The following is a 27,638-nucleotide window of genomic DNA, read 5'->3' as shown; positions in this document are numbered from 1 at the left end:
AATGCAGCCTTAAAGTAATATAGCTTAACCTTTGGAGCCAATCAGCAAAAAGGATTAACCATAATTGAATATTTTAAGCCGTAAATTAGGCTGAAACCTTTAATGAGATTATGAAAATTTGTTTATATTTGGTGTTGTACATTTTCCACCTATTTTTCTAACAGTTCAAACAGGCTTATATTGTGTTGTATTGCGTGAATTGAAGATATTGTAACGGCTGTGGTGGTTACCCAATTTGAAGGAGCAGTAAGATATTATCAATTTAATAGCTGGGGAGGTTACCCAATATCGGAGGAAGATGTGGAAAAGAACAAGTTTGAAAGTGATGGGAATGAGGTCCATGAAGATCCTGTAAGTATTGTCAAAGGAAAAAGAAATTATATACGATGTATTAATTATTGCAACAACAAAAAATGCGACTGATTTTAACTGCAAGATAAACTTTTTACATTACTGGCATGTGTTATTTATTCAAGTATATATTTATAACCGCAAGCTCATACAACAATAGCATCGGGTTTCCATCGGCTATGGCAGGAGTTAAAAATCGCTTCCAGTTGAAAAAGACGAAATCCTATGGAACGCCATAACTGTCTTATCTGGTCAATTATATTGATACACGGTGCTATTTTCTTTATATTCGGTAATTTCTTATTTATACGCGGTTGCATTATATTTATATGTGTGGCTTTATCTGTATATTCGGTGGATTAACCTATATATGCGATGGTTTTATTTATTTTCTACATCAGCACTCTTCTTTATATGATGTTCAAACTTCATTATATGCTGTAAAAAGCTTTGATTATCTCATTGCAAGGCTTGATTGTTCAGAACTTTGAAACGTGATCAGTTTTGCACATCACATTGTGGAAAAAAATGGAGAAAATTTTGTTTTGCAAGAATTAGGTTCGAGAATCTTGAAAGAATTATTTTTAAAGGAAACAAGTACTATCTTTAAAGAAAGATAGCCGACGCAGTGAAATTTTACTTCTAAGTTTCTTCATTTCTTTCAAGAAAATAACTCATGGCACGCAATTTCAAATTTTCGATACAGTTTTTTGAACGCCACTAAGTTATCAGTAAATCGGGAAACAGAATTGCGACTTGCGTTTCCATAGAAGAGCGTCCTTAAGGTAGTACAATACAGTTAGGTCATTTATGAAAATTTGGTCTCATTTTGTTGAAAAAAAAAGCTGTCCATACAGAAATTTCTAGTGTTTTGTCATAAAAAAGTGCATATTTTTGAAATCCTTGGTGTGTGGAGGTTCAAGTCATTTATAAATAATTTAGTGATTATTCTTATAAAATCCAGTAGCCATGGTAACATACTGAAAAAAAATATATTACTGAGCTTTAGTACAACTCAGGGGTGCCTTTCCAAAACTAACAGCCAAATACTATGTTTTATAAAATATCAAGCACTTAGACACTACCACAGAATGAAAGCATGCATGGAGTAGGTGGAAAAAAGGTAAAAAATAATAAAGACCCTTTTCGATTCATTCTCTCAAAATTTAAGTCCCAAACGTTTGTGCGAAATAAGGTATTTTGAAAATCAGCCATCTGATGCTGAGGAGAGAACATAATACGGCAGGGGACTGAAACGTTCCGGATACCTTTCTTCATTTAAACTACACCTATTTACCATAACATATATTACATCTGTCTATGTATAAATGCTTATCTACATTTAAACAATATATCCACCAAATTTCAACTTTTAAGTTTTACAAAATTTGACCGGGGGTAACTTGGTGTGCGATTCAGTGCACCTTAACGCAACTGTATAGTGCACCCTTAAGGTCAAAGTGTAAAAAGCGAAACTATGAAGGCGGAATAAACTACAACATGATCGCGCATCATTTTCAACGTCATACAAGTCATGCTTGGTTAAATCGTACATCCTCATTTTTCTATACACAGTACTTTCAGAAACCGAAAGAATCTTACTGATCTCCATAATTGTGAAGTTGCTTTCTAATAAGTTTTCAAGTAATTCTTTTGAAATCTCGAAGTTTTCACCATTTTTACATGGTTTTCAATGTCCACAAGGCAAACATTTCAGACGTAATTTCATCATTTCCGATCTATATCCTTTACGCCTAAATGTTCCATTTGAAATAAATAGAAATCCAATAATGTCGAGTATTATTTGTTCTTTTAAAAAATGATTCTTCAAGATTCTCGAAGCCTGATTCTTGCAAAATTTCCACCATTTTTTTCACAATGTGATGTGCAAAATTGATCACCTTTCAAAGTCCCGAACATTTAAGACTTGCAATGAGATAATCAAAGCTTTTTACAGCACATAATGAAGTTTGAACAGCATATAATGACTTATAAACAGCATATAAAGACGTATAAACGGCATATAAAGAAGACTGCTGATGTAGAAAAATACACCGCATATACAAAAAAACCCACCGCATATAAGGATGAAATCACCACATACATAAGGTAAAACCAGCGCATATAAAGATGAAACCACAGCGTACGAAGGTTAATCTACTGCATACAGAGGTAAATCCACCGAATATAAAGGTAAAACCACCGCATATAAAGGTTAAACCACTACATATAAAGATACAACCGCATATAAATAAGAAAGTACCGAAAATAAAGAAAACAGCACCGCCTATAAATATTATTGACCAGATAAGACAGTTATGGTGTTCCATAAAATCCCAATCATAAATTAATCCAATTGCTCATTAATAAATCCATGCAGTAATTTATCAAAAACAGATATGGAAAAGACAACGTTCACGTTTCTTGTCATTGCGCAGTACTAGCACATGATTGTAAGTCTAAGTCAGTTCGCAGTATTAGCGCATAATTGTAAGTCCAAGTCAGTGCGCAGTATTAGCGCATAATTGTAAGTCCAAGTCAGTGTGCAGTATTAGCGCGTGTTTTGTAAGTCCAAGACAGTGCGCTGTATTAGCGCGTGTTTGAAAGTCTAAGTTAGAAATTTAGTACCATAGAAGTTGTTGTGGTATTGCTTAAAATTTATTTTTTATTTGATGTTTTTATTTCTTCATAGTAACTTTCTGGTTGTTTTTGTATATCGTTATAGGGATCATATGTACTCTTAGTTTTTATGACCGTTTTTAGTGGTCTGATGGACAATCCCGCATCTTTGCTTCAATATTTGGTATCCCCATCGTCATGATCATGACGTCTCCAAGATGTTGGTACCACTGAACGGAACGTTAAAGTCAACGTTTTGAAAACAAACAAACAAAACAAACTGAACACCAATGTTATAATAACATCAAATGTAAAAAAAAGTACAAACGAAGCCTGTAGATCAAACAGTATCAGATATTTTGGTCATTTAGGCCAAACAGATAATAGTCTTGTTTCCTGCGACCAGCAAGAAGAAAATAGAGTAGGTAGATAGGGAAAATGTTTTGTTTTTTAAAAACATTTTACATTGAGTTAATGGGGAAACAATTTAGACTTCAATGGTGTTTGAGCCAAAATGACTATAAAATGTTTAGGGGAGGCACAAAACACTAGGGTAGGTAGGGTAGCAGGAAACAGACATTAGTTTTGTTTTGCCTCAATTGTCGATCAGCGGTGTGGTAAAAAAAACTTAGCTACAGATCCGTTACTGCTGCAATTCAGTTTTTAATATCATCACAAATATAGACTACAATTTAAGGCTACTGCATGGAATGCTAATTTACCGGACATTAAAGATATTTTAGCGGATCAACTGTAAGTCTTCGTAAGATTCGGGCAAAATTATAAAAAAATGATATAAACATGTCAAAAATCCATCCATCAAGGAAGTCTGGCCACTAGTTGATCTCTGCATCAATGGGTATAATTGGAAATGCTAGAAAATTAAGATTTTTGACAAAGTTATCTGCTCCTGTAATGGTTATATCTAACTTTACCGAAACGAACAAGAACGTATTTCCTTATTCGTTTATTCTGATGATATATTGGTATCTTTCAAAAAATTGAAATATATGTAATACTCCAGAATCATATAAAATTCAACTTAGATACAGAAACATTTCGGAACTCCCTGGATCCTGAAAATTTTGAAAGATCTTCTGAAAAACCTCAATGCTAGATTACTATCAGAATACAATACCATTTTTCAACCCTTTATACTAATATTTCCCGTACTCATTTAAAATCCCGACTCAAAAACATTATACATTGTTGTTACTCCCAAAAAGACGGTAGATCTAGATGCAGAAACGTAGTACAATTTTTTTTATGTTTCTGAGGTAATCCTAGTTTTTGAGTGTTTTGGCTAAACAATTGTGTCCAACTGGAGTGCGGGAACATCACTTTGTCTAGTTTAAACCTAGATTTATAGACATTCACGTTAAAACATTTAAATTTGAAATACAATAATTGAACTTACTACGTCAATGTATTATTACTTGCATTGTCAAAATCAGTTTAAAAAAGGTGTGAAGAGGCACTATTGAACTGATTTACAACGAAACCAGACTCAACCGAACCCCTTTTAGACTTTCAAATCCACCTACTTTAAACTGTCTGTCTTTGTCGTTTGGTTAACTAAGGTTAAGGTATATTTAAACTGATATTAAGGGACTTTAAATAAGTGTCTGGTTTAGACGAGTTTCATTTTTGTTGTTACCGTCCAATCAACCATAATTTGGCACAAGTGTGTTTTGTTTTTTGTTCTTCTCCAGGTCTGTCCGTACGTTCATGTTCTCCCGTGCTTCAACTCTAGGCTCCCTCTGCGCAAGAGTTTGCCATTTGGTAAGCCTGCTCGCTAATTTTCTAGATTTTTTTACCCGCCCCCGTCTAATGGAGGATTGTTATAGTGCAAAAATTTCCACCGCAAAAATCCTTAAAAATAAACTATGTATATATTTTTGTTCATTTTCAAACGAGAAATTAGTTAGCAGAAATTCAATCTGTGATTGAAATAAGAACTTGCTACGTAATGTGCAGACCTTTGTGAATTCATAGGGGGCGGATCCGGTATATGCACCTTGATTGGGAATATTTTTTTCATGAAATTTATCTCAAATTTTAACACCACCACCCCCCACAAATGTCTTTCTTTGCTTCGTTCGGCCTTTAAATCTATTTACGCCACCTAACCTGAAATTCATGATTCACGTGTACTATTTAAAATACTGGCCAAATAATACTTTCGCATATTTTTTTTTAAGTATCACGTGATAATTTATAAATGGTGGTCCTTAAAGGTCGGAATTAATGTGTCAGTGGCGGATCCAAGGGGAGGATGCAGGGGGTTGGCACCTCCTTTTTATTAAACAAATTGAATGTTTATGTGTAAAATTAACAGAAACTATCAAATAATATCCGAGCACCCCTTTTTGCTGAGGAACCCGGCTGGCACCCCTCCTTTTCAAAGTGTCTGGATCCGCCCTTGTGTGTGAAGTGTTTGGTCTAAAATTGAGCAGAGTTGTCTTTGGGCAAGCCTAATATATACTCCCCGAAGAAAATTCTTGTTCTTTCCTAGAAGTACATGTGTCATGCATGCCTTTTGACTACCCTGTAATTAAGACCAATGGAACTTGTGCGCCAATTTTAACGTCAGCATAGTGTGGTCTGTCAGTTTTTGCAAAAAGCACTAGAATGAGAAACTCCTGTAAAGCCATTAACTAGAAGAATAAACAAAAAAATATCTGCGGCTAGCAAGGAAGTACATTTTTAAAATGACTCAATGGACATTAATATGATTAATTTTCTTTAATAAAAACAATTTGAATAAAACACTCCTTTTCAAACCTAAAGACTACGTAATTACCGTAAACAAAATATAGTTATAGATTTTAAATCACAAGAGGTTATTTAGTATAACCAATTATTATGTAAAAAATAAACAATGAAGGAAGATATTGCATTTTCATTTATAACCAATTTATTTCAACTAAAACAAATTGTGTTTATCTATACGTTTAAGAGTCGGGCAGGTATCGCTTTTTGATCCGTAATCTTGATTTCTCTACTTTAATTTGAAGTTTCCCCATTTAGCAAGAAGACATTTTTAATAGTACCATCTTAAATAATCTTTGTTTAAACGAAGATTTCGTAGAAGTGTTGTTAAACTTCCTTTGTGACGGGAAAAATATACATACATGTATATACATGAGCACATGCAAAGGTGAATGAATTTGTACTTATGATACATGTAGTATATACTACTGAAAATATGACGAATTTCAACAGATATTTGTCAAACTTGTCTATGATAGAAGGCGCAACTATATAACCAATTAATATGATTCAGAACTCTTTGTGTTACGAATTACACATAGTAGGTACCGTCAATAACATGAAGTATCAAACAATTGGATAAGTTGATCAGAAATTGTCAAAATTTCTCTATGATAGAGGATGCACATCTTCAAATCTTAAACACTGTGCAAAGTTTGAATTTTATTGGTTCACTCAAAATAGGTATCCCTTACGGATGACGGACGGGTGGACTCGAGCAGCTACTAAACATACTTTCCATATTGGTGACGCCGGTAAAAATGAATGAAAACAAAACAAGACATAAAAGTCCTACTAATATTGATAAACCAATATATACTGAATTGATAAATGAATTTATAAATTACTCAATTTTCCAGTCAAAAAGTCAATAATTAACCAACTGATATATCGATCATATATATTGGAATCAAAAGTAAACTCATCAATCGATTGTTCAAAGTATCAACCAATCGTTTATATCCAGACCAATCTGTTCCGTGATTACTCCTGCATGACTATTAAAGAAACTGATCTGATAAAAGATGTAACTTCATGTCACGTGATTGTCTGATATTTAAATTCTGATGCTCCTCTGCTTTTATCAGTTTTAAGCTCTTTAAAATTTGTCGAAGGATTTAAGAAAAGTTTGAAGAGGGATAGTGTATTAAGCTAATTTTACGGTATGTTTTAAAGATTTGTTTCCCTTTATAAAATTGATAAGAAATAACGAATTGATCAAATGTACATCATAAATAACGTTTTCTGATCAGCGTAGCAGTTTTTCTCTGTTAAAGAGTTAATTATTTTATTTTATTTACTAATATAATAGTGACACATTTGTACACATAAATAATTACACATTTGTAATGAATATATTAGTACTTAGGATAAAACTTCTTAATATTTTGAACAAATGCCTCTTTGAAACTGATATTTCAGTTTAATTTAATAAAGGCCGATAAAACTGCTTTAATAAAGTGATAAAAAATCGAATGAAATTTGTTCGTATTTGACAACAAAACAAAACTGAAAGTTCATTTGTTATTTATTTTCCTATCTTGTACATTCAAAATATTTAAACTTGACTGTTTTAGGGGATGAAAAACAAATTGTTTAAAGCTGTTGTCAAAACATTTAAAAATCTAAACCCAACAGAGATAATAAACCTTATTGTTCCCCAAATTCGCTAAAAAAAATAAACAAGGAGTCTTTGTTTATTATTTAAAATGACATTAAGACACGCAAGACATGTTTATCACTCACTGTACTCTGGAATAATTGACTATAACTTTTAGGATGGATAAGTTAAGAGAACAGACATCCGTCCCGTCAAAATGATACTTAAAGTTCAACCATCCTTTTTCGTGTACATGAACACTTCAGTCGAGAAAAAGTCGAAACGCGTCAGTTTTATTGAAGGTGCAGGTATTCATTTGGAAGATTCTGGACATTAATTTAAGGCATGGAAGTTATATCTAAACAAGTACTTATTCTAGAAAGCAAAAGACCCAGTATGAAAAATTTTTTTTCGTAAATAAAGGTTTTTTTTAAATGGGTACCCATTCGATGTTATAATACGAAGGAAAATTACGTACAAAGTTTTAGCTGTTACAATTTTTTTTTTTTTTAATTACGGTCAGGTGCAATTCATTGCCCCCGTTGCCGAGTCACAAAAAGGTGGTAGGTTAACAAGTACGTACGATCGGAAATTAGAACGACGAAGCCCCGACTAGAAGACTTGGTGATCGGCTACGAACATGCATCCGAGATTTATTTATATATGAACTAATAAAACGTGTGGCTGCACTTTACGGGCAATTTCAGCTCACACTTAAAAAGGAAAATTAAAATATATTAGCGAGGCAATAAATCATATTCGTCTCACTGGTAAACTCCATCAACATTTTTACATTTGATATGTAATTGTTACCGCTTCATGCTTTAAGGTCATTTTACTTACTTGGATTGATGTATGTATTTTAAATCCGTTCTTGACGCATTTTAACGAACTTTAAAATAACCGAAATTTTAAATCGGGCGATGAAATAAAATTTGTTTTTTTTAACCATTAACTTAGCTAATTAGAATCGTCTAATAAACTAGAAGTGATTCCACTAGACTAAGTTTCTGAACCAAGACAAGATTTTCCTAATGTGATTTTAACATATTTCTATCAATATCCGTACGTTTTGCGTTAAGTTTGTAACTACCTAAGTGTGACTATTTAATTTACTTCGTAGAACATTAAATACAGAAAGTCATTTACACTTGTATGTAACATCCATTTGGTGTTAAGCCTCCACAACCGATCAGAAATTTCCATTTTTGTTTGCTTTTTTTCACTTAAGGAGACGGAGTTAAGAGCACTGAGAAACAAAACGAAGAGCCCTTGTATTATACACATAACAAAAGATTATCTCATCGAAAGATCAATATTGCAGTCAGAGAAATAATAGCGTGTTCTTGTAAAAGCACAAAGAGAAAAAAGAATATCTATTTAATAGCATTGTCCATATTTGCTGTTTTTGTAATAAATAATTATAAATCAGAACTCTTTAGTCCACCTCCATGTTTACTTAACTTTTCATTATACTCATTCAAGGCTCCCAGTCATACAACTCCGTCGGCTTAATCATATATTTATGAACACAGATTTACTGTAGTTAGCGGAATGATTCGTAATGAATCAGGAAGCGGTTATTTGTCTGCGGAGCTGTCGCTCGGGGTAAAGTAATGCGGCATAAACGGTCAACCCGTGGTAAAGCAATGATAAAATGGAGTTTCCCTGATTTATTTCGATTCTAATAGGACAATTACGGTACTTTTTCACATTTTCGTGAACTATTACATGCACGATAACCTTAGACCCGCCATATTTGTCCATATTTTGTTATACACTTTACACTTTGTCAGTTGAAATGGTCGGTAGTGAAACTTAGTGCTTTGTATTATTATTTATAATGAAAGAAAGGATGAATTAAGTAGGATGATGTCTGGTACGACACAGACGTTTGCATTATATGGTCACACATGGACAGATACAACGCCTGGACTGAAACGTTTCATTCATTGACATATGTATTGTTTTGTTTTCATATATGATGGCGCACATCTTCACCGGTGCACCTGGTCCATGCTCCCAGTTTTTAGTGGAGTCCGAGTTGCTCATTTACTTTTGATACTTTGTATGTATGATTTTAGTTACTTTATGTTCTTTGTTGTGTATGTCTGTTTTCCATGTCTGGTCTTCGTCCCTGGATTACATTCTTTTGATTACCGCTGTAACCTTGGTTCCCTTGATTACTCCTTCCTACGTATATCATTTCCTCTTATCATGTATAACTAATGAAGTTTTTATATTAGCGTTTAGGTACCGAACGTTTACTTGTAAATTGAATTAAAAGTAAGATCAAGTTTTCCCTAGAAGTTCGTTCTCACATCCACTTGTCTCAGTAAAAAAATAAATTCCCATATCCTACCCGAATAATTCAGTCCCTGTCCGTATCCATTTCTCTTCTACTTTCGGGGGCCTGAAATTTCTCGTCAGCTAAACCTCTGATATATGGACAATTACCCGACCATTTCCATTACACTAAAATAACGTTTTTTCTTTTATGTAACGAGAAAGGCTAAGGCATTCCGATTGATTATTGAGGTGATCGTAGTAATATAGTGCTTACTGAAGGCTGAAAATTTCAAAAACCCGGCTGCGGACTGTCTCGTCTAGCGAATGCAGTGACTGTCGATTATAATGATGAAACTCAAGACATATTTAAAATGCTTGAAAGTAATTTGTTTGAACATGAAGCATCTCAGCACACCGATTGGGTTACTGTAATTGCAGATCCGAGGGTTTCGGGAATTGCCTGCTTTGTTAATGGGGGAAATGTTAATTTTGTAAATATTCACAAACAATAGCGCGGAACAACTTCTTTTCTTGACCAACTCTCTTGTTCTACCACTGCGGTCACAAGACTTGATATATTTTTCCGGGAATGCTATGTACTATTTTAAAAGTGAAAAAAAAATTTAAACCAATATGTCAGAGAAGTAAACACAACCCAGACGCGGATTCATAGGGGGACCTGGAATACGCCTCTTCTAAAATTAGGAATTGTTTTACGTGAAATAGAGATTTTTTTCACAAATTCTACCCTACAAATTGTTCTGCCTCGCTTCACTCGACATTTAATTCTATTTACGCCCCTAACATAAAATCATGCAATCATGAAATTAGCCTTAAATATCACACCGCGACTTGGCTGTAAAAAATCAGTCCTCGCCTTCAATGACAACTGCTCGATAACATAATTTATATCTATCAAATATATACTAAGTAGAAGATCCTGACCTTTTCTACCTGAATAAAGATATTTCTTACTTAGAAGATTTGAGTATTATTCTATGTAAGACGCTGGCAGTGGGTCAATCATGTTTGGAAAAAAACACACAAGTCTTCCCATGAACTCTTATTCAGAATGTTATCTGAAATGCAGAAATTGTATTCATTTCTTTTTTTCAGTGTCGGTAGTAATAATAAATTATATAAAATGCATTGCAATTTCATCATCAAAGGGAGTTAATTCACATTCCCCCTATCATTCTATTGTTACTTTGAACTCGTTTTTCTGCATTCTTTGACACTTCTAGGAAGAACAAACAGTCAATTCGTCGTCAATATACTATAACCGATGTGCCCTTGTATTTTTATTTTATTTTTTTGTTGGTGGGGGGGGGGGGCACGATACATTACATTTTCAATTTTGCCTGATACTTTAGATTGCAGCACTTAAATTAAGTATGATGGTCGATATCAGATATGAATTAGATTGAAAAAAAACGTATCAAATCAATTGTATAACATCAGTCTGAAATTATACCTGAAAGAAATATACAACTTAAAAAATTGATTCTTGGTGTATATTTCATGATTAGTTGGTTATCTGTGTAACGAGTCATAAACCCAGATTTTTATTGTGAATGCAGATTAATTAGTCATCTTTACCGCATAACAATTGTGTTTTTACCCAGGAACTTTTTTTGCGCCCGTTTTCATGATGAAGTTGGGCAAAATAATTCGCGTAAAAAACTGTCATACTTGCCCTATTCAAGCATGCATACTTAATGTAGGAATATAAAAGTGGAGAAAAGTTTGCGTTAACCATTAATTCGACAGAGGAGAGAACTGTTTCATTCTTCAACTTAAAATATCGGTGTGTTAAATAGGATTTTTTCGGAAACTAGGTCTAGAAAAAAGGGTTAAGCTGGTTTCGGCTGACTACTACATCACACTACGTAGAATACAAGCGAGAACCAGTTTAGAAAGGGACGACCAGCTATTGTGAACTCGGTTTAAGGCGAAAACAATAAACAACCAAAAACCCAAACAAAATCAATGTTTAAATTGTCACGTAGAGGAAAGTCGTAATTGCGTAATGACCGTTATAAAAGTGCTAATGACAAATTAAAAAAAAAACTATAAATAAACAACGACCAAAAGTTAGACTTTACAGTTATGAAATCAACACCACCGAATCAACAATCACTTGATTAAAGATCGGAACGAGAAAAGTGAATCTATTTATGTTCCGATAAAGCAGTTTAATGTTTAACTTAATTTGCCTAGTTTGTTTTCCAGTCGTATAGAGTTCTGTAAAAATACACAACAAATTTTTAAATGGATTTCTAGTGACCTTCCGTTGTGGATATATGTATTAAAAAGTGTATAGTAGAAAAGATAGTATAATGGCAACTAATTTTTCTAGGAAACTTCAGAAACCGGAGAAAAGGATGGAAAATGGGTACACCGAGGAACAGGACGCCTCTCTCCCATTCTTCAACAGACAAGAGGGTGTGTAGATACTTAAACTTTAAGAGGCATCTATTTTGATTTTTAAGGGGTAAAGATATATTTCCCTTTCAGTCGTATGTATGTTATTTCAAAAATATAGATCTGAATATAGAAAGAACTATCGTTACGTAGAAATATAGCATTTGTACACGAAAGAAACATTGTTTGTTCGATTGGTTTTTCTACACAATGAATCATTTCTACCATGTTCCGTATTATTCCTTGGAACACGGAGTTTGATTTTACTGGATCGAATCTATATATCTAATAAGACCCTTAAGTTTTTTTTTAAAAGAAAGTGACTTCAATAATTAATCATTTAATGCCCTAACGAGTTATTTAAATTTGTTGAGACAAATATATATTATTTAAATTGAGAATAGAGAATTGAGAAATATATTGTGTCCTTAGGCACACTCGCTTTTATTTATTTGCTTAATTACAAATATCGATTGATTTATCCAGCAACACTAACAAAATACATATACACACACGACTCAAATTGAAATTGGATGGGATACCTCTTTAAAAGTCGCACAAATTCACAATAAAGTTAGGAACGGAAAATATACGATTTGGAATTCAGAGTAAGACTTTAGACCAAGAAAAAAATATGTCAGTTTAAGGTTCCCCTACCCAACCTACTTTTCCTGCCTACCTTAGCACTTTTTATTTGGATTTTTAATGAAATGTGGCTAAACCATCATTTTTTAGTTGAGCACTATTTATGTCCCATAGGTGTCTATATGAAATAATTTTTAAAAAATGAATGGTTTTACCTACCTACCTACCCTATCTTTTCATCTAATGTAATCCTAAACAGACAATTTTTTTTCTTGGCCTTATCAGTGTTTGATACGTATCAATTTTGCACGTTTATACATGTGTATGTCACAAGTCGATAGTTGTCTTGTGTATATCGAGTGTAATTATTAGTCATATAATTAACGTTAGTTTTGTTTAAAATTGTTAACTTTTTGTTATATGAATTTACCGTTAGGGGCTACATTTGCGGACCCAGTGTAAGGTTTCCAGGATTGGAACCGCTTATCCCTTTTGCTAAAAAACATAAATTCTGCGCAAAATTTTGGGAAAAAACGTGCAGATCTATCTATCCCTTCTAAAATTCTGGATTATATTTTATCAGATAAACTCAAACTGTATTGTGCATTTCATGCTGTCCTTTGCTTCACTTTTCACTAATGAACCTTATATAGATTCTGGTGAACTCGTTGTATGACAATGGACAAGTTTATATATAACCAATGTTTTAAAGAATGGGTAATCAGAACTACATAAAAACTGAACAGACAATCTTATTCAATATTATGGATTTTTGATAAAGTTTGTATTTGTACATCGGGACATTATGTAATATTATTTACATAGACGGTTCATATGGAAAAACCCTGTAGGAATTTTATTCGTCATAATTTAAGCTTTTTAATACAATTTGTGATTAATTTTTATGGTAAATTTACCAAAATACAATATATTTGCACACACTTAAACACTCCCAAATTAGAAAAATAAGGAATTAAACTTTAAAAATATATTGCACACTAACCAAATTCTTTGTGACAAACATGTTTATGTATTTATTCAATTATTATTGAATTTTTCAATTGGATAAAAACGTGTAACATATCTTCTTTTCATGTACTTGTAACTTGTTATAGGCTTTTTTTCAGACCGTTTAAATTTGCCAAATCATACAAACCAAAAGTATGTATAACTTTAATTGCAATTCAAGTAGTCTGACCCTCGCGCCTGATTTATTTTTAAAAATCTGACAAACTATCAAGTTCTGTCATTTAAATTTAATTAACCATTTATCGGCAATAAAATCTAGTTAAATGAATCTTTTGTATAAACTAACTGTATGTTTAGTGCAGAAAAGAAAATATTATTGACTTGGTATATACAATTTCGTTTGATAACTTTGCTATATATTTTACTACTTTACTCTAAAGATATGCCGGTGTGGGTTTGGAGATTCGTGTAAAATTCTGAATGTGGGTGGTAATGAATAAGCGCATCATAATAAATGTCTTCTGTATAGACCCTTCGACTACCCCGCATGCAGTTAACACTAAAAGGTATAAGTACTAGAAAAAAGAACGGACATGGCGAAACGCAACAGAGGCACCAGCGTATAACTAAAATACAAAATAGAAAATACTTTCAGGGATCATCAAAAGTATCTTTTGCAAATGCCTCTTCTCTGCCCAAAAAGTGTTGATATTAGATTCAACTTTGTTTTAATTAGTAGTCTTTGTAAAAATCCTGCAAATTTTATAAAATATGATACACCTAAAAAAAAGGCTACATATTTTTATTTTCGATATTAATTTGATTTATGGGTCTATATTATGAAATGTGTAATTATTCATTCAAATCTGTCTGCTCTTAGGAGATAATCCACATAGAAAATCCAATAGATTCTATTGTATTTGAGTGTCATTTACAGAGTTATCTCCCTTAATTTTGAAATCTACAGTGCATTCTATATAATTTTTATCTCCTAAGAGCACGGTTTATACAAAATCCCGACTGTAAATTTATGTTTACTATGGCGTATAAAACAAAATATCAAAAATAAATATATGTTGGCTTTTCACCCATGAATCACATTTTGCACGATTCTTAGTTTGAGTACTACTTAAATTCTTCTCATTAAAGATAAATTGCAAGCTACAGTCAAACCTGACATAGCGATCACCTGTATTCAACGATAACCTGTCTGAAGAGAATATGACTAAAATATCAGTATGTAATCCATTCTATGTTGTAAAATCAACCTGTGCATAAAGAACACATGTCTTATGCATCCAAGATTTGGTCTCCTTTGGAAGGTCACTTAAAGTAGGTTTCACTGTAGATTATCAAAAATCACGTTTGGAATTAAAGTACAAAATGAAATTAAGAATATACACTTAAGAGGGGTGTTTTAAGTGCAATTTGATACGTGCGGAATTTCGACAAAAAACTACCAAGGATACTCAAGCACGAAGAGGATTTGTTGCCAGGGAGATGTCTCTGTTGATTGGTGCACTGTTTTGTGCATAGACATGGGCATATCGACATGGGCTTTGGGACTGCAGATTAGGTGCATGGAAAAAAAGTATTTTAGGCGATTATTTGGTGCAAATTAAAGTGTGCTTGATTTTTTTTCTTTTTGCGATTGAAAAAAAAGCTATCCTAATAAAACTACGACCTCTAAAAGCATATAAGAGCTATTATCTTCAGGGACGAAATTACCAACGTAAACTAATATTCAACAAATATAGACATTGCTAACAATCATATTATGTTGGTTCATATGCAGTATTATAATAACTTTGTAGTTTGATCACCATAGATACATGCTCCGTGGTGAAACCAGTGTCAGGCGCGAGTTCGGACCGGAAGTACACCTCCAAAATTTTTGCACGTAATCTTCATTTTTCACAAACTGTACCTTGAAACTTTCTGCCACGTTTCGCTGTGCTTTTAATTCTACTTCCGCCACTAACCTGAAATTTTGGATGCGCACCTGATGTGACTCCTGCCTGCTTCAGATCTTGGATGCGCACCTGATGTGACTCCTGTCTGCTTCAGATTATTCAATAAAATAAACAAAATACATGTATAGTTGCTTATTTTGGAAGTAGCATAGTGATTTCACGAGATTGGGTCCTAGTCTACCATTCAAAAGCATGGTGACTTGTCATTTAGAGAGCGTTGAGTTAAGTGTTGAGGGTAAAACATCTGTTAGTGTAAATAATACCGATAAAAATAACAAATATCTGTTTCTACATGATAAAGGTATCAAGAAAAAACATAAAATAGAAGACTTTGCATTGTTATACAGCGTTTCGAGTACCCGGAAGTAAACAATAAAATGCAGATCGGTCCTCGGTTTTCTATACGTTTTACGTCGTAAATTCTGGTAAAGAAAATGAAACTAGAACGAGACTTACATACCCTATTGGTGATGTTATCGCTCTCTACGTTCTAGGCAAAATTGCTGTCGCTTGGGAAGGCAATTTACCGTGATAATGTGAATAGAAAGGTATCTGTTTTGCCAAGTGTAAAAACAAGAGATCGTGTTTTTGTAACCCGACCCTCAAATTTATCGTTTTTACCCGGAAATTTCAAAACTGATATACTGTAACAGTCTCGATTGTCATATAGGGCTTGCAATGTTTGAAGCCGCTTTTCTTTCAGGTGAAAGTCTGGGTGGAACAGACAGTTTTGTAACGAAACATGCACCATTTTCAGAACTTTTATGAAAGCGCCGTGTTTTCCTTGGTCGGTAAATCGGTCGCCGCATCACATCGTTTCCTGTAGGTTACCAGAATCACTCGAAGTTGCCATAAACGCAACTACTTTCGTAAAAGTTGGTTCGAACAATGTACATGTACCACCATGAATCATCTAACTTTCTAAGATAGAAACAATCATATAGTCGACTTTAAATATATTTAGTGTATTTTAACTTTATCATCGGTGATTTCAATCTTAAGTTAGTCCATAGATGCCGGTACCGTTTGACACTAATTGAAACTTTATACGACAAAGCACTCAATAAGGGCGTGTTAGATTCGTTACATCAGATATGTTTAAATCAATCCTTAATTGAAGGTCATCTGGAGGTCAAAATTAGGAAATCGGATCTTCACCAAAAAAAAACTAATTTAAAATGATCGAAACACGTACGTACAAGAAAATTTTTATACAAAAGTCATCCTGTTATGTTTTCAGTACAATACAATACATCAAAATTTAAATTTAATTAAAGTTTTATTGACTAAATCTTCACGATCAAAGTCACTTCATAAAATAAGGCATGTTGGTAAGTAAGGATATCCTTCAGGAGACAAACTATATCCTAGCAACTTCATTTGCATGTTGCAAGTACATGCATTCCCCTTTCAACATTTGCCACCGGTTTTGAAAAGGGTAATTCTATCCTATCTATCGATTTTCGATCAGTCATGTTTCTTATGCTTTTATCTTTTGTTTGATATAACTATATTGACACTTGCCGGATTTTCCTTTTTTTCCCTTTTGCAATGTGTCGGGTGTTGCTGGTGGAATAGAAAATTCTTACTCTTCCGAAGCACCCTGATATCACACCTGATTTTTTGTGGGAGTTCATATTGTAAGTGATTTGGGTAATCTTTGTGTGTGCTGTCTTGTTCAATCTTCAATTTATGTGTTATATTATTTTGTGTTCATGGTGTGTGGATTTAGATCGTCTCGATCTGTTTCCTTCCTGTTTTCACGTCTTTGTCATGTACAGGTTTTGATGTCTGTGAATTGTCCTCATGTTTTGATTTCTGTGAATTGTCCTCATGTTTTGATGTCTGTGAGTTGTCCTTATGTTTTGATGATTTTGTATATATTTTATAGCTTTTAACAGTGTAAACATTGTTTTGTTTCTGATGTAAAAAGGCTTTAAGTTCCTGTCAATGTACTTGCAATCATTCCTTTTTGAATAAATAGTCTCATACAGGACGAAGTCCTCATAACGGTATTTAATACGAAATAAAGTACCAAGAGCCTAATTTCTGTCAGTCAGAACACCTCAGCCTTTCTAGTTACATAAAAGGAAAAACTCGGAGGCACTAGGCGGATGAATCTGTCCGGCATTTGACCAATCCGATTAAAAAATTGTGGTTTAACTGGTTGAAATTCTTGGAAGATTTTTTGTCCTTAGTTCTAGTGATATCCAACTAAAATTTTTAGCACCACCTGGTTGATAGAACTACTTTGATTCGCGTATGACTACAATTCCGGCAAATTTTCCAAGATGAAATTCTCTTCTCTGCATCCGAGGTTATTTTAAAGTGTAACGGAAATGGCTGAGTAGTTCCGATTGTAATTTCTGTCTGACAGGATGTTGCGTTTAACGGAGTTTCCCGTACATAGTTAGTCTTCACAAAAAAAGTGTTTATTGTATGGTCTTCAGTAATTATATAAATTCAGATTATATTTTTTGTTTCTGAATCGCCATACGAGTAAGCCCTTTTGGCTTAAGCCAGACGTCAGAAGTAGGAACACTAAGTAGTACAGGTCTCACTAATTAGCAACATGGGGTGTCAAGAAGAGTCAAGAAGTGACATGAACCATCAGGGTCGACAAGAAGGAGAAAACCTAAAAAAATATATCTATATATTAAATTTTAACAGTGTAAATATTGTTTAGTTAAGCTGAAAGTTCCTGTCAATGTACTTGCAATCATTACTTTTTAATAATAAAAAGTATAATATTTATACCACCCGTGACTGCAATAAATATGTTGGTATTAACTGATATTTTAATTTCAGGGGTAACATGATTTCTGATTGGATAAAAAAATTGTCATCATCTCATGGACCAAATTTTGTAATGTGACTATGATGTTATCAACCTATTTTTATGATTTACTCGTTGAATTAAATTATAAGGAATGACTTATATTTTTTTTCGGTCTATTTAAAATAACCTCATTGCCCGTGGTGCACATGTGAAAATAACCTGCTAGTGTGCGCAAGGTGATTGAGGCTATTTCTTCATAATTACACCGAAAAAAAATATTACAGTAATTCCTTAATTGTGCAAATAAGGCAAACAACGAATCACTCGATCACCTTTAATACACGATCCAGGAAGACCACATACTTCAGTCCATTCCATGTTTTAGTATGATCCCTTGTCAAGATCGTTCTTTTATTCTATTATTATCCGTGTGATATCGGATTAGATATAAAACACAAACAATTTAATCAATCTCTATTCGGGAATGGTCGCAACGCCTATTGTCTTTGAAATGTAAAAAAGCTGGGAAAATATTTTTCTCATGTAAATATATCCTTTGTAGTAATTTCTATTCGCTGACACGCTCAGAGTACAAATAAATTCTAAATAAAACAATGATTATTTGGTGTACAATTCTCAACCCATTTGACGTCATTCAAATACACAGTATAGTAAACTTGTACCTATGCTATATTTTTAGCTTCTGTTGTGGTAAAATTAGACAAATACATGTACGTTCTTACCTTAAATGGTTTCTGGGAAATTATTTGTACAAATTTGACAGAAATTTTGAGAAAGATATTTGAACTACTTAACCGTGTACATAACATCTGTCTCTCTCTGAAAATGTGTATCTTGTAGAAAAAATGGAATCGACCTCAACTGTGACTCGGTCTGTACTTTGCCTTCGATGATATCAGTCATCATATTCATACTGTGTATCGAACTACGAAATTTGATACTATCATGCAAAAGTGGCTTTTGTAACTAAAGTACACTTCCATGTAGCGTTAATATTGAATGAAATCCACTTTGACATAGTTCATTTGGGGCAGATCCGAAAATTTTGAAGAGGGGTTCCAAAGAGGTTCCAGAAAAAAGGGGGTTCCATCTATTATTTGTTTATTTTTGTCCTATTTTGAACTAAACAATAAAAATATGTCCGATCACCGGGACCCCTTGGTCTGCCACTGCATATATACGCATCTAAGATTTCAAAATTCAATGTAATATTTTTTTCCATGAAACCTGTGTATATAAAATCCTGATTAAACAGTAAACCTGTCTAAACCAGACATTTTTAGAGTCCCTTTATATCAATTAAAATGTACTTCTGAACCATGGTAGACCGAACACTTGTATAAATTGAAAAAAATTAAAGTCCAAAAAAAGTTCGGTTTAGTAAATTATATCTATATTGCAGGTGAAATCGGGATCTATTTCGCCATATACGATGCCAAGGCAGAAAATCCCAAATCTTACGGATCTGAGCGATTTTATTTAATGGATCTAACGGACAAACTCTTCGATCATTTAGTTGCTACTGATATCGTCAAATTACGAGAGGATTTGGAAAGAAAAGGTGTACTCGAAGGAGCTTATCTGGAACGATTTTCACGGGGTGAGTATTTTGTACCCTTCGTTATCTCATTTTTTAACGCTAACTTTTATCGTAGGATAATTGATCACTACAGAGCCAACCAATCATTTACTAGTCGTTGGATTGTTACCGGTTAGTGATCGGGTATCAGTTTTATCGTTTAGTTATATATCTGGTAGGAAAGTACCATGTATATATACACGATAATGGTTACTGAAGAAATATTGGATGTCTTAATGATCCGTCCTTGATTTGCCGAAGGTCAGGTGAGCTACATGCATTGCCATCACTTGGCACCCGTCTTTGTCGCCCGTCGTCGTCCGCCGTCGTTAACAATTTTTCCAAAACTCTTCTCTACACATACACTACTTGAAAGGCGAAAATGATGTTTTTAGCAGTTTTCAGATAATATCTTGAAAACTATAATAGATAGAAAGAAACTTTCAGTTGATAAAACGATCCCTTTGATAAGTCCTACCAAAGTCGTCTTTGAGTCAAAATTGCCGGACAACTCATTGTTAGAGTTATTGCCCTTGAAAGGCAAATTTAACCAGGCGAACGATTCAGGGTCCTTGGAGCCTCTCGTTTTATTATCTGTGGGATTTAAAAACGTTTACACTACATGATAAATTTGAGATCTTGTTATGAAGATACTTTCGGTGTTCTCTATGATGAAAGTTTTTTTGTCATGACCAAATACAGTTCACTGGGAAGTTTACAGTTACTGCAGCTGTATTATCGTGATCAATTTTGTAACCTTAAGAACTCTTACTAGTCGTTAATGCAGTGAAACCTTTCTTAACCGAACCCTGAATAATCCGAATATATGTCTTAACCAGATACTTTTTAAAGGCCCCTTATGTCACTTTAATTGATTTTTAAACCTTGGTATTCGGATATCTGTGTAAACCGAACACAAACAGGAAGTCGGTTAGGACAACTTTTTCTGTATACCTGAAATGTCATTCAGTTAAACATCATAACTCCTGAAAATGTTTTCTTCGGTTCCCACGCAAACAGGTTTAAATGTCCCCAGTCACCGAGTATAAAAATAAATTCTTATCGTTTTTGACTTTTACTTCCAATTTATCATGATTAAATATTATCTCTTCAATCCATCTTAATTTATCTGATAATGTGTGAAAATTATTTGCCAGTTCTTTTAACATGCTAGAATAACAAAGAAAAATCGAAATAATTAGCAATTGTAATAAGCGAAATGCAAATAAATTGTGATTTTAATCATTTTACTCTATGGCTTTTTGACTGAACAATTAAAATTAGTACGATGCTGACAAGTAGGACTACGTTGCAAAAATCGAAAATTTGGGATAATTCTTTTTCACCAAGAGGGGGCAGTGTTGTAATTACATTGAAATCCCAAGTTTCCAAATTTATATCAAGTACCATTCGTTGAAAATATACAAGTTTTTGCATATTTTAAGGAAATTGAAACTATTTGAATGAACAAATGTCTAAATTTCAAAAAAAAAATTTTTTTAAAAATTTAAATATTAAAACAAATTACCATCTCACTTTGTCATTGTTCTTCCTATACTTATTAAACCTGAACACGTTGGAAGAAGTTTGTATTTTCCCATTACTTCATTGCCAATCGCTTTAAAACAAAATATAGAGGTATTCGTATGAATAATTATTTGTGTTACTTTTTATAGTGAAACCCTAAATAATCAATAAAATGTAAACCGTGTATCGCGGCAGTTTAATTTTTGATATTTTTTTTTTTTGCGTAAAAGCATATAACGCGAAAATAAAACAGTAGTGATTTTTTTCCTTCGTAGAACATCCAAATTCGAACACCTGTCTAAACCAAACAGATTTTAAAGTACATAATATGTTTGCTTTAGACAGGTTCTACAAAATAAACTGAAATAAGGTGTGATACTTAATCCAGAGTAATTTCCCTTGCCCCCCCCCCCCACGTCGCTAGGTAGAACAGTACCATGATCATTTAAAGACCAAAACAAATAACACAATAATGCGTTCTGAAGTAAATAGACTCTAATTGTCGCCTTTATGGCAATTTATTTGGCATCGAATTTCAATATTTTCCAAAACAAAACAATAAGGAACTAATGTTTAATATAGAAACGACATTGATTTCTAGTAAAACAATTATAGAGGCATTCGATAGAAATTATATCCCGTTTCTTCATGTTTTGATGTACGACCATGACAAAACTTTTGTTTATTTAATCTTATTCTTTTGTCATTAATTGAATATTATCAACAATTTAGATGTCTGCATGGGGTTGGTCAATTCAAAAGTGATTGAAGTACAAAATCTAAACCAAACTCGAAATAATTGGGATACATGTCTTTAACAGAAGCCGATAAATCAAACCCTGAATAATCCGAGTACATGTCTTTACCAGACGCTATTTCATGTCCCTCTCTCTCTCTCTCTCTCTCTCTCTCTCTCTCTCTCTCTCTCCCCCTCTCTCTCTCTATGTATAGAGGACGGGGTTTACACCCGTTTCTGATCTTACTTTATAAAAAAATCTTAAAAAAATATAGTTGAAGCTTGCTTTTTAATAATGTTGTTTTTAATTTTCTGGAATGTCTGGATATTGTAATCCACTCGAAGGAGATTCTAGTACAATAAAACATACCTAAACTGAATCATTAAATCTTAACCAGATACTTTATGGTCCTTTTATATTACTTTATATAAATCTACGAATTTTAATATATATCACTGGTTTCATATTTAAATGTAAGTTATTGTAAAAATCAGGCAAAATGGATGAGGAAAATCAGAAACATGCATGTCGAAAACTCATCGATTTGACAATATAATTTCATTCAATGATGCTTTCTCTATTTGAAAAGACCATTACTTGATCTCTGCATAACTGGATTTGCTCAGAATTTTTTTAATAGAATGTTAGAGAAATTAAGTTTGGTTTTTGACAGTTATCTACCCTTGAAATGGACATTTTCAGTGCATTTGAATGAAATTCTAACACAGTTTACCGAAGTGATATGGAAAATCTCTTCATTTTCCTTGATTCTGATGATCCAAATAGTTTTATTCAGACCATATTTCACCCATTGCCGGATTCTTACAGAGACTGGCACTTAAGGGCTTCATTGTTTAAGAATCAGACAAGATGTGTATAAGGTATAGCACATGAAGAAACAAGTAATATCTTGATAGCCGACGCAGTAAAGTTTTGTTCCTTTTACTTCAAAGTTTCTACATTTCTGTCAAGAAAATAACACATATGGCACGTCATTTCAAATTTTCTGTGCATTCTTTTTTTTTCGAACGCTACTAAGTTATCAGTATTTGGCCAATCGGGAATAGAATTGCGATCAGGTGACCTACGTTTCCGTAGAACAGCAGAACAGCGTCCTTTAGGTCAAAAGGTAAAAAGCGAAACTATACCGATTGCGTCGGAAAAATGTAGAGTATTTATACCTTAAAACTTACACAAGTAACCATCATAGTGTTTGTATAGTGTGTCAATTAAGGTATTGATAGGTCAGATTTATTTAAAATACATTATAGAAAATGGGTGGGTATTTTTTCTCGATTCCCCCAATATAAGCATTAAAATATATCTACGTTACATATGGTTCAGGATAAATTTAAATAACTTTTCGATTGTTTTCAAGATGTATTAAATAAATAAGTGGCAGAAAGTCCATTTGAGAAAAATGGTGTGCCACCCATTGCCCGATTCTTACACAGAATGGTACTTAAAAGTCGTTTCCTTCTTTTTAACAGGAATAGTTCTAGGAATTGGATTTGACAACATAGAGGCCCTGGAAGCCCTTTGGGATTTATATGAGAGGGGGAGGCTCACACAGACTTTCCAAGATGTTATCATCACCGCTGCTGTGCTTAAAAAGTTCAAAACTTCTAAAATTGTGCTGAAGTGCAGAATGTTGGAATCTGAATTCAACAACTGTAAAAATGAGTTGTTGACGAGGAAGAAATCCAGACTGGCAATAAAAGGCAGAGGTTTGTTTATATAATTTAACCTGTCTACACCGAACCATGAATAATCCATGTACTTGTCTATAACAGATACGTGTACTTTTCAAACACCCTTTATATCATTTTAAATATATTTTGAACCTTTGTAAATCGAACACCTGTGTAAATCGAAATTCTATGTAAATTTTTTTTTAGTGCAAAAGAAAAAAAAATGCAAATAAAAGCCAGGAATCACTTTTTTCCTGGAAACCTCCGTTTCCAAAGTTTATGGAACCGGGCATGCAAACATATGACCTTACTCTTATGATAGTTAGTTGAATCAAGTTGCAGTCGTTGCAAAAATCAGACAGGAGGTGATTCATGCATATCAAAAGCCAACCGAATTTACTTCTGTTTCTAATTAAGAAACATTTACAGACCACAAAATGAGTCTAAATTGGTCTTCGTTTGCTGCACCCTTGAGATAAAAATTGGATAGATTTTGTACGAAATTGGCATTTTGTCAGAGTTATCGTTCTTGTTTTGGTTGATTTGATATGATTAAGTATAGTTTTTTTTTTAAAAGTACAGATTTGTTGACAGAAAGGACTATATTTATGTTAAAATATAGCAAATAAAGACCACCAAAAACATCGTTTGTTTGGTGAGCTTTCTTCACCATGAAAACCTGTGCCTGAATGTTGTCCCTTAGGCCTTTGGGTAATCTTTAGTACGAGACCCGTTTTAATCCTGAATAACGTTTTAAAAGCCCCTTTATAACAATTTAAATGTATTTTTGATCTGATTAAGACAGAATATTTGGGTTTATCAGGGTTCGGTTTAGACAGGTTTCTTTGTTTTTGTTTTCGTTTTAGCGTAAAACGTCCCTCAATGGGTGTGATTTTCTATCCAGATCCTTTCCTTCTTGGAAAGCCACTTATCCCTTATTTCTGCTCAAATTTGGCTTTTTCTGACCAGTGTTAGAATCTAACGCCGCTTAGAGTGCGAAATAGAGAAATCTCAGACTCTTATAAGTAAAGGATTTTGAGTTCTCTAAGGAGGTTCGTGTCTTAGATTTCTTTGTCTTGCATGTTCTGGTGGTGTGTGAATCTTTTTCTCATCTTTTAAATAAATTTAATGATAAGTCAACCTCATGCTTTAAGTAGCAGTCTTAATTACATGTACATTTATCAGGAGTATAGAAGGGCCACTTCATTGAATACAGTGTAAAATTCGATCTCCTCCACAATTACTGCTTCCTGATTAACAACGCACAAGTTTATTAGCTTTTAGACTTTGCTTTACATGATCTGAAAATGTTTGCAAGGTGTTAGCACTACTCATTCCCAATCCGCTATGATGTTTTCACTGTACTAATTTGCATAAAGAGGCGGATTCTAGTACCGAGTGTGGTATAAAGGGTGGGGAGCTCTGCAATAGCGAATGTAGTGTTTTCACAGTATATTGTGTAAGATTCTATTTTCTCCTGTGTTTTGCAGAAGCAGATAAGTCAATGGTTCAGAGAATCTCGAAACAACAGAAAACATTTACGGATCACGTGCAATCACTGAAAGATACGGAAGAAGATATTGAAATGTCGCTTGGAGAATTTGCCTTGACAATGAAACAGATTTTACCACAAGGTGTACTGGAATTGAAAACATTTAAAGAATTTGAAACTAATTACAAAATGGCAAAAGGTGCTTCAAGAGTGAAAAATACTAAAAAGGTAGATGACTTCATTGCAATTTTTGGGAAACTCCGTACAGCGTTTACAGAAGCATACACACAACTTTATGTGCCACTTTTGCAAGTACATGCTCAATGTGAAAATGAAAAACAGAAACAAATAAAACGAGACGTACGCAACAAAATCGTATTTGGACAAGACATATTGAGACCGGAAGCACCATTGAAAACTGTGATACATCCGGTCTGGGCAAAGAAAATTCTTCCGCGAGAGCAAGCACTATTTCGCGGACTAGTCTGTGTGATACCACTTGCCGTGGAAGCAATACAGGACATTGACTTTATGTTGGATGAATACATTAATGATTTTGTGTTGTAGCGTTCAAAGCTGATTCAGAAGATGAATTTCTATTTCCGTCTACATGTCATTTTAGAAATAATTCAAAGCATAACATTGGGCAAAAAATGAAATCATGATACATTTACAATACAATGTTGCATTACTTTTATCAGAACAGTCTCATCAGTGCATGGTTATGGCCTATTACAAAAGGAGATTTTCTAAATAGTTGTTGATTTGCTATTTAAAAGAAAATTTATTTTTGATAAAGAGCTAAATTTCATGAAGCTAGAGATTAATCTATTTATTTTATTCATTAGATATTGTCTTCTTTCTTCATAGTAATAACAATGAAGCAAGATATGTTCTTCATTCAATTTCCTCCCGAGTTGCAAACTGTACAAAAAAGATCTGAAACATAGATATTTCTTTGCCGTCATTTTTAGAAAGTCGGAGAGATTCTCCGAATTTTAGCAATAGCAGCCCATGAAGCTATATTCTATATTGTCTATATATGGTCTTCTTTGTTCAATTTCATAGTATGTTTTCAGTCTAAAAAAATATTCTTTAAGATTTGCAATTTGTTGAGGTTTTACATTGTAATTTTTAATCTATTATTCTTTATTCTATTTATTCAAAATTTTACATGACCCTAGGGTAAGGGAAACAACTCTTACAAATCATTTGAATGTTTGTGTTCAGCATTTTACATCAATCTCATGTAAGCATCAATGTAAGATAGATTGATTTAATTCTGTTTCAAATGAAAGCTTGCTAGGCTTTGATGAAATTGAATAAGATACAAACATATCACTGATTTCAAGAGTTATGTCCCTTACCCTAGGTCTACCTCCTTAAGCTATTGCAATTTAAAAACAAATAAAAAATGATATAGGAGAAGCGGAACATAATTTTTAAGGTACAAGAGTCGGTTGACCACGTGACAGCGTCTCTTCGTGTTGAGTAAACGTGCTTTGGCAAGAAACGTACCGGCACGTGCAGAAAGGATACTATATCCCTCCCTTTTATTCTCTACATCCCCTAAATATCAGAAGTTAACACGTAATTTCTACCTAAGTATGTGCTTTCTAATCGAGATATGTCTATTAACATTCATATTATGATACAGTGTACATGTAGTTTATACAAGTATTAAAATTACTATACTTCATATTTTGATACTTCCTTGTTCCAGGATTTCATGTTTGGGGGGGGGTTGCTAGGATCAAAATTTTTATCCTGGAATTTTTTCAGATATATTCCCGATTTTTTTCAAAGACCCCTATAAAAATCAAATGGTTGCTCTTTTACTATATATGTATCTCATCTCTAAATTCCTGAAAAAAATCTACACGAACATCACAAATTAGATTACTTTTGTTGAACCAAATTCTTCAGCATAACTTTCATGGGAGCATCGCATGGAAGATGAGTAAAGGAACAAATAAGCAACTTCTCTGCTACAGAAAACGATATACGCCATTGTAAATCTTCTTGTTTTGACCCTTTGCAACCAATAGGTACTAAAAGTATCCCATATTCAATATTATACACATACTGCCTGTAGTAGAGGGTGTTACGCTGTAGTATCACACGAGACGAAGTCGAGGGTAATATATTTACAGAGTGTGATACGATGCGTAACACCCTCTACTACAGGCAGTATATGTTATATTATACTGAATACGAGAGTGATATATCC

General features: G+C 33.4%; 1 protein-coding gene across 3 annotated transcripts; it reads left to right on the top strand.

Annotated features, from left to right (window-relative positions):
* Nucleotides 1-283: 283 nt before the first annotated feature.
* LOC148598131 (uncharacterized) lies at nt 284-27,107 on the top strand. 3 transcript variants are annotated; one of them, XM_088560443.1, is made up of 5 exons: nt 284-351; nt 11,991-12,076; nt 19,785-19,982; nt 23,716-23,952; nt 25,407-27,107. In XM_088560443.1, exons 1-5 carry the CDS (start codon nt 299-301, stop codon nt 25,973-25,975), a joined length of 1,143 nt encoding a protein of 380 aa, XP_088416569.1. In that variant the 5' UTR covers nt 284-298; the 3' UTR covers nt 25,976-27,107. The 3 variants fall into 3 exon arrangements, with proteins under 3 accessions (XP_088416569.1, XP_088416570.1, XP_088416571.1); XM_088560444.1 differs by lacking the exon at nt 284-351 and adding an exon at nt 6,774-6,905; XM_088560445.1 differs by lacking the exon at nt 284-351 and adding an exon at nt 11,206-11,796.
* Nucleotides 27,108-27,638: the final 531 nt, after the last annotated feature.

Source organism: Perna viridis, chromosome 14 (assembly GCF_037379345.1).
Source record: "Perna viridis isolate PV_CMFRI_1.1 ecotype Kerala chromosome 14, ASM3737934v1, whole genome shotgun sequence".
NCBI lineage: Eukaryota > Metazoa > Mollusca > Bivalvia > Mytilida > Mytilidae > Perna > Perna viridis.
The sequence above is the reverse complement of the archived record's forward strand: the minus strand, read 5'-3'. Positions and strand labels throughout refer to the sequence as shown.

Excerpts from the sequence above, each read along its gene's own strand:
- LOC148598131 (XM_088560443.1), top strand. The coding sequence starts at position 299 with ATGTGGAAAAGAACAAGTTTGAAAGTGATGGGAATGAGGTCCATGAAG. Across the intron at positions 352-11,990 it reads ATGAGGTCCATGAAGATCCT|GAAACTTCAGAAACCGGAGA; the intron begins GTAAGTATTGTC and ends TAATTTTTCTAG. Across the intron at positions 19,983-23,715 it reads TCTGGAACGATTTTCACGGG|GAATAGTTCTAGGAATTGGA; the intron begins GTGAGTATTTTG and ends TCTTTTTAACAG.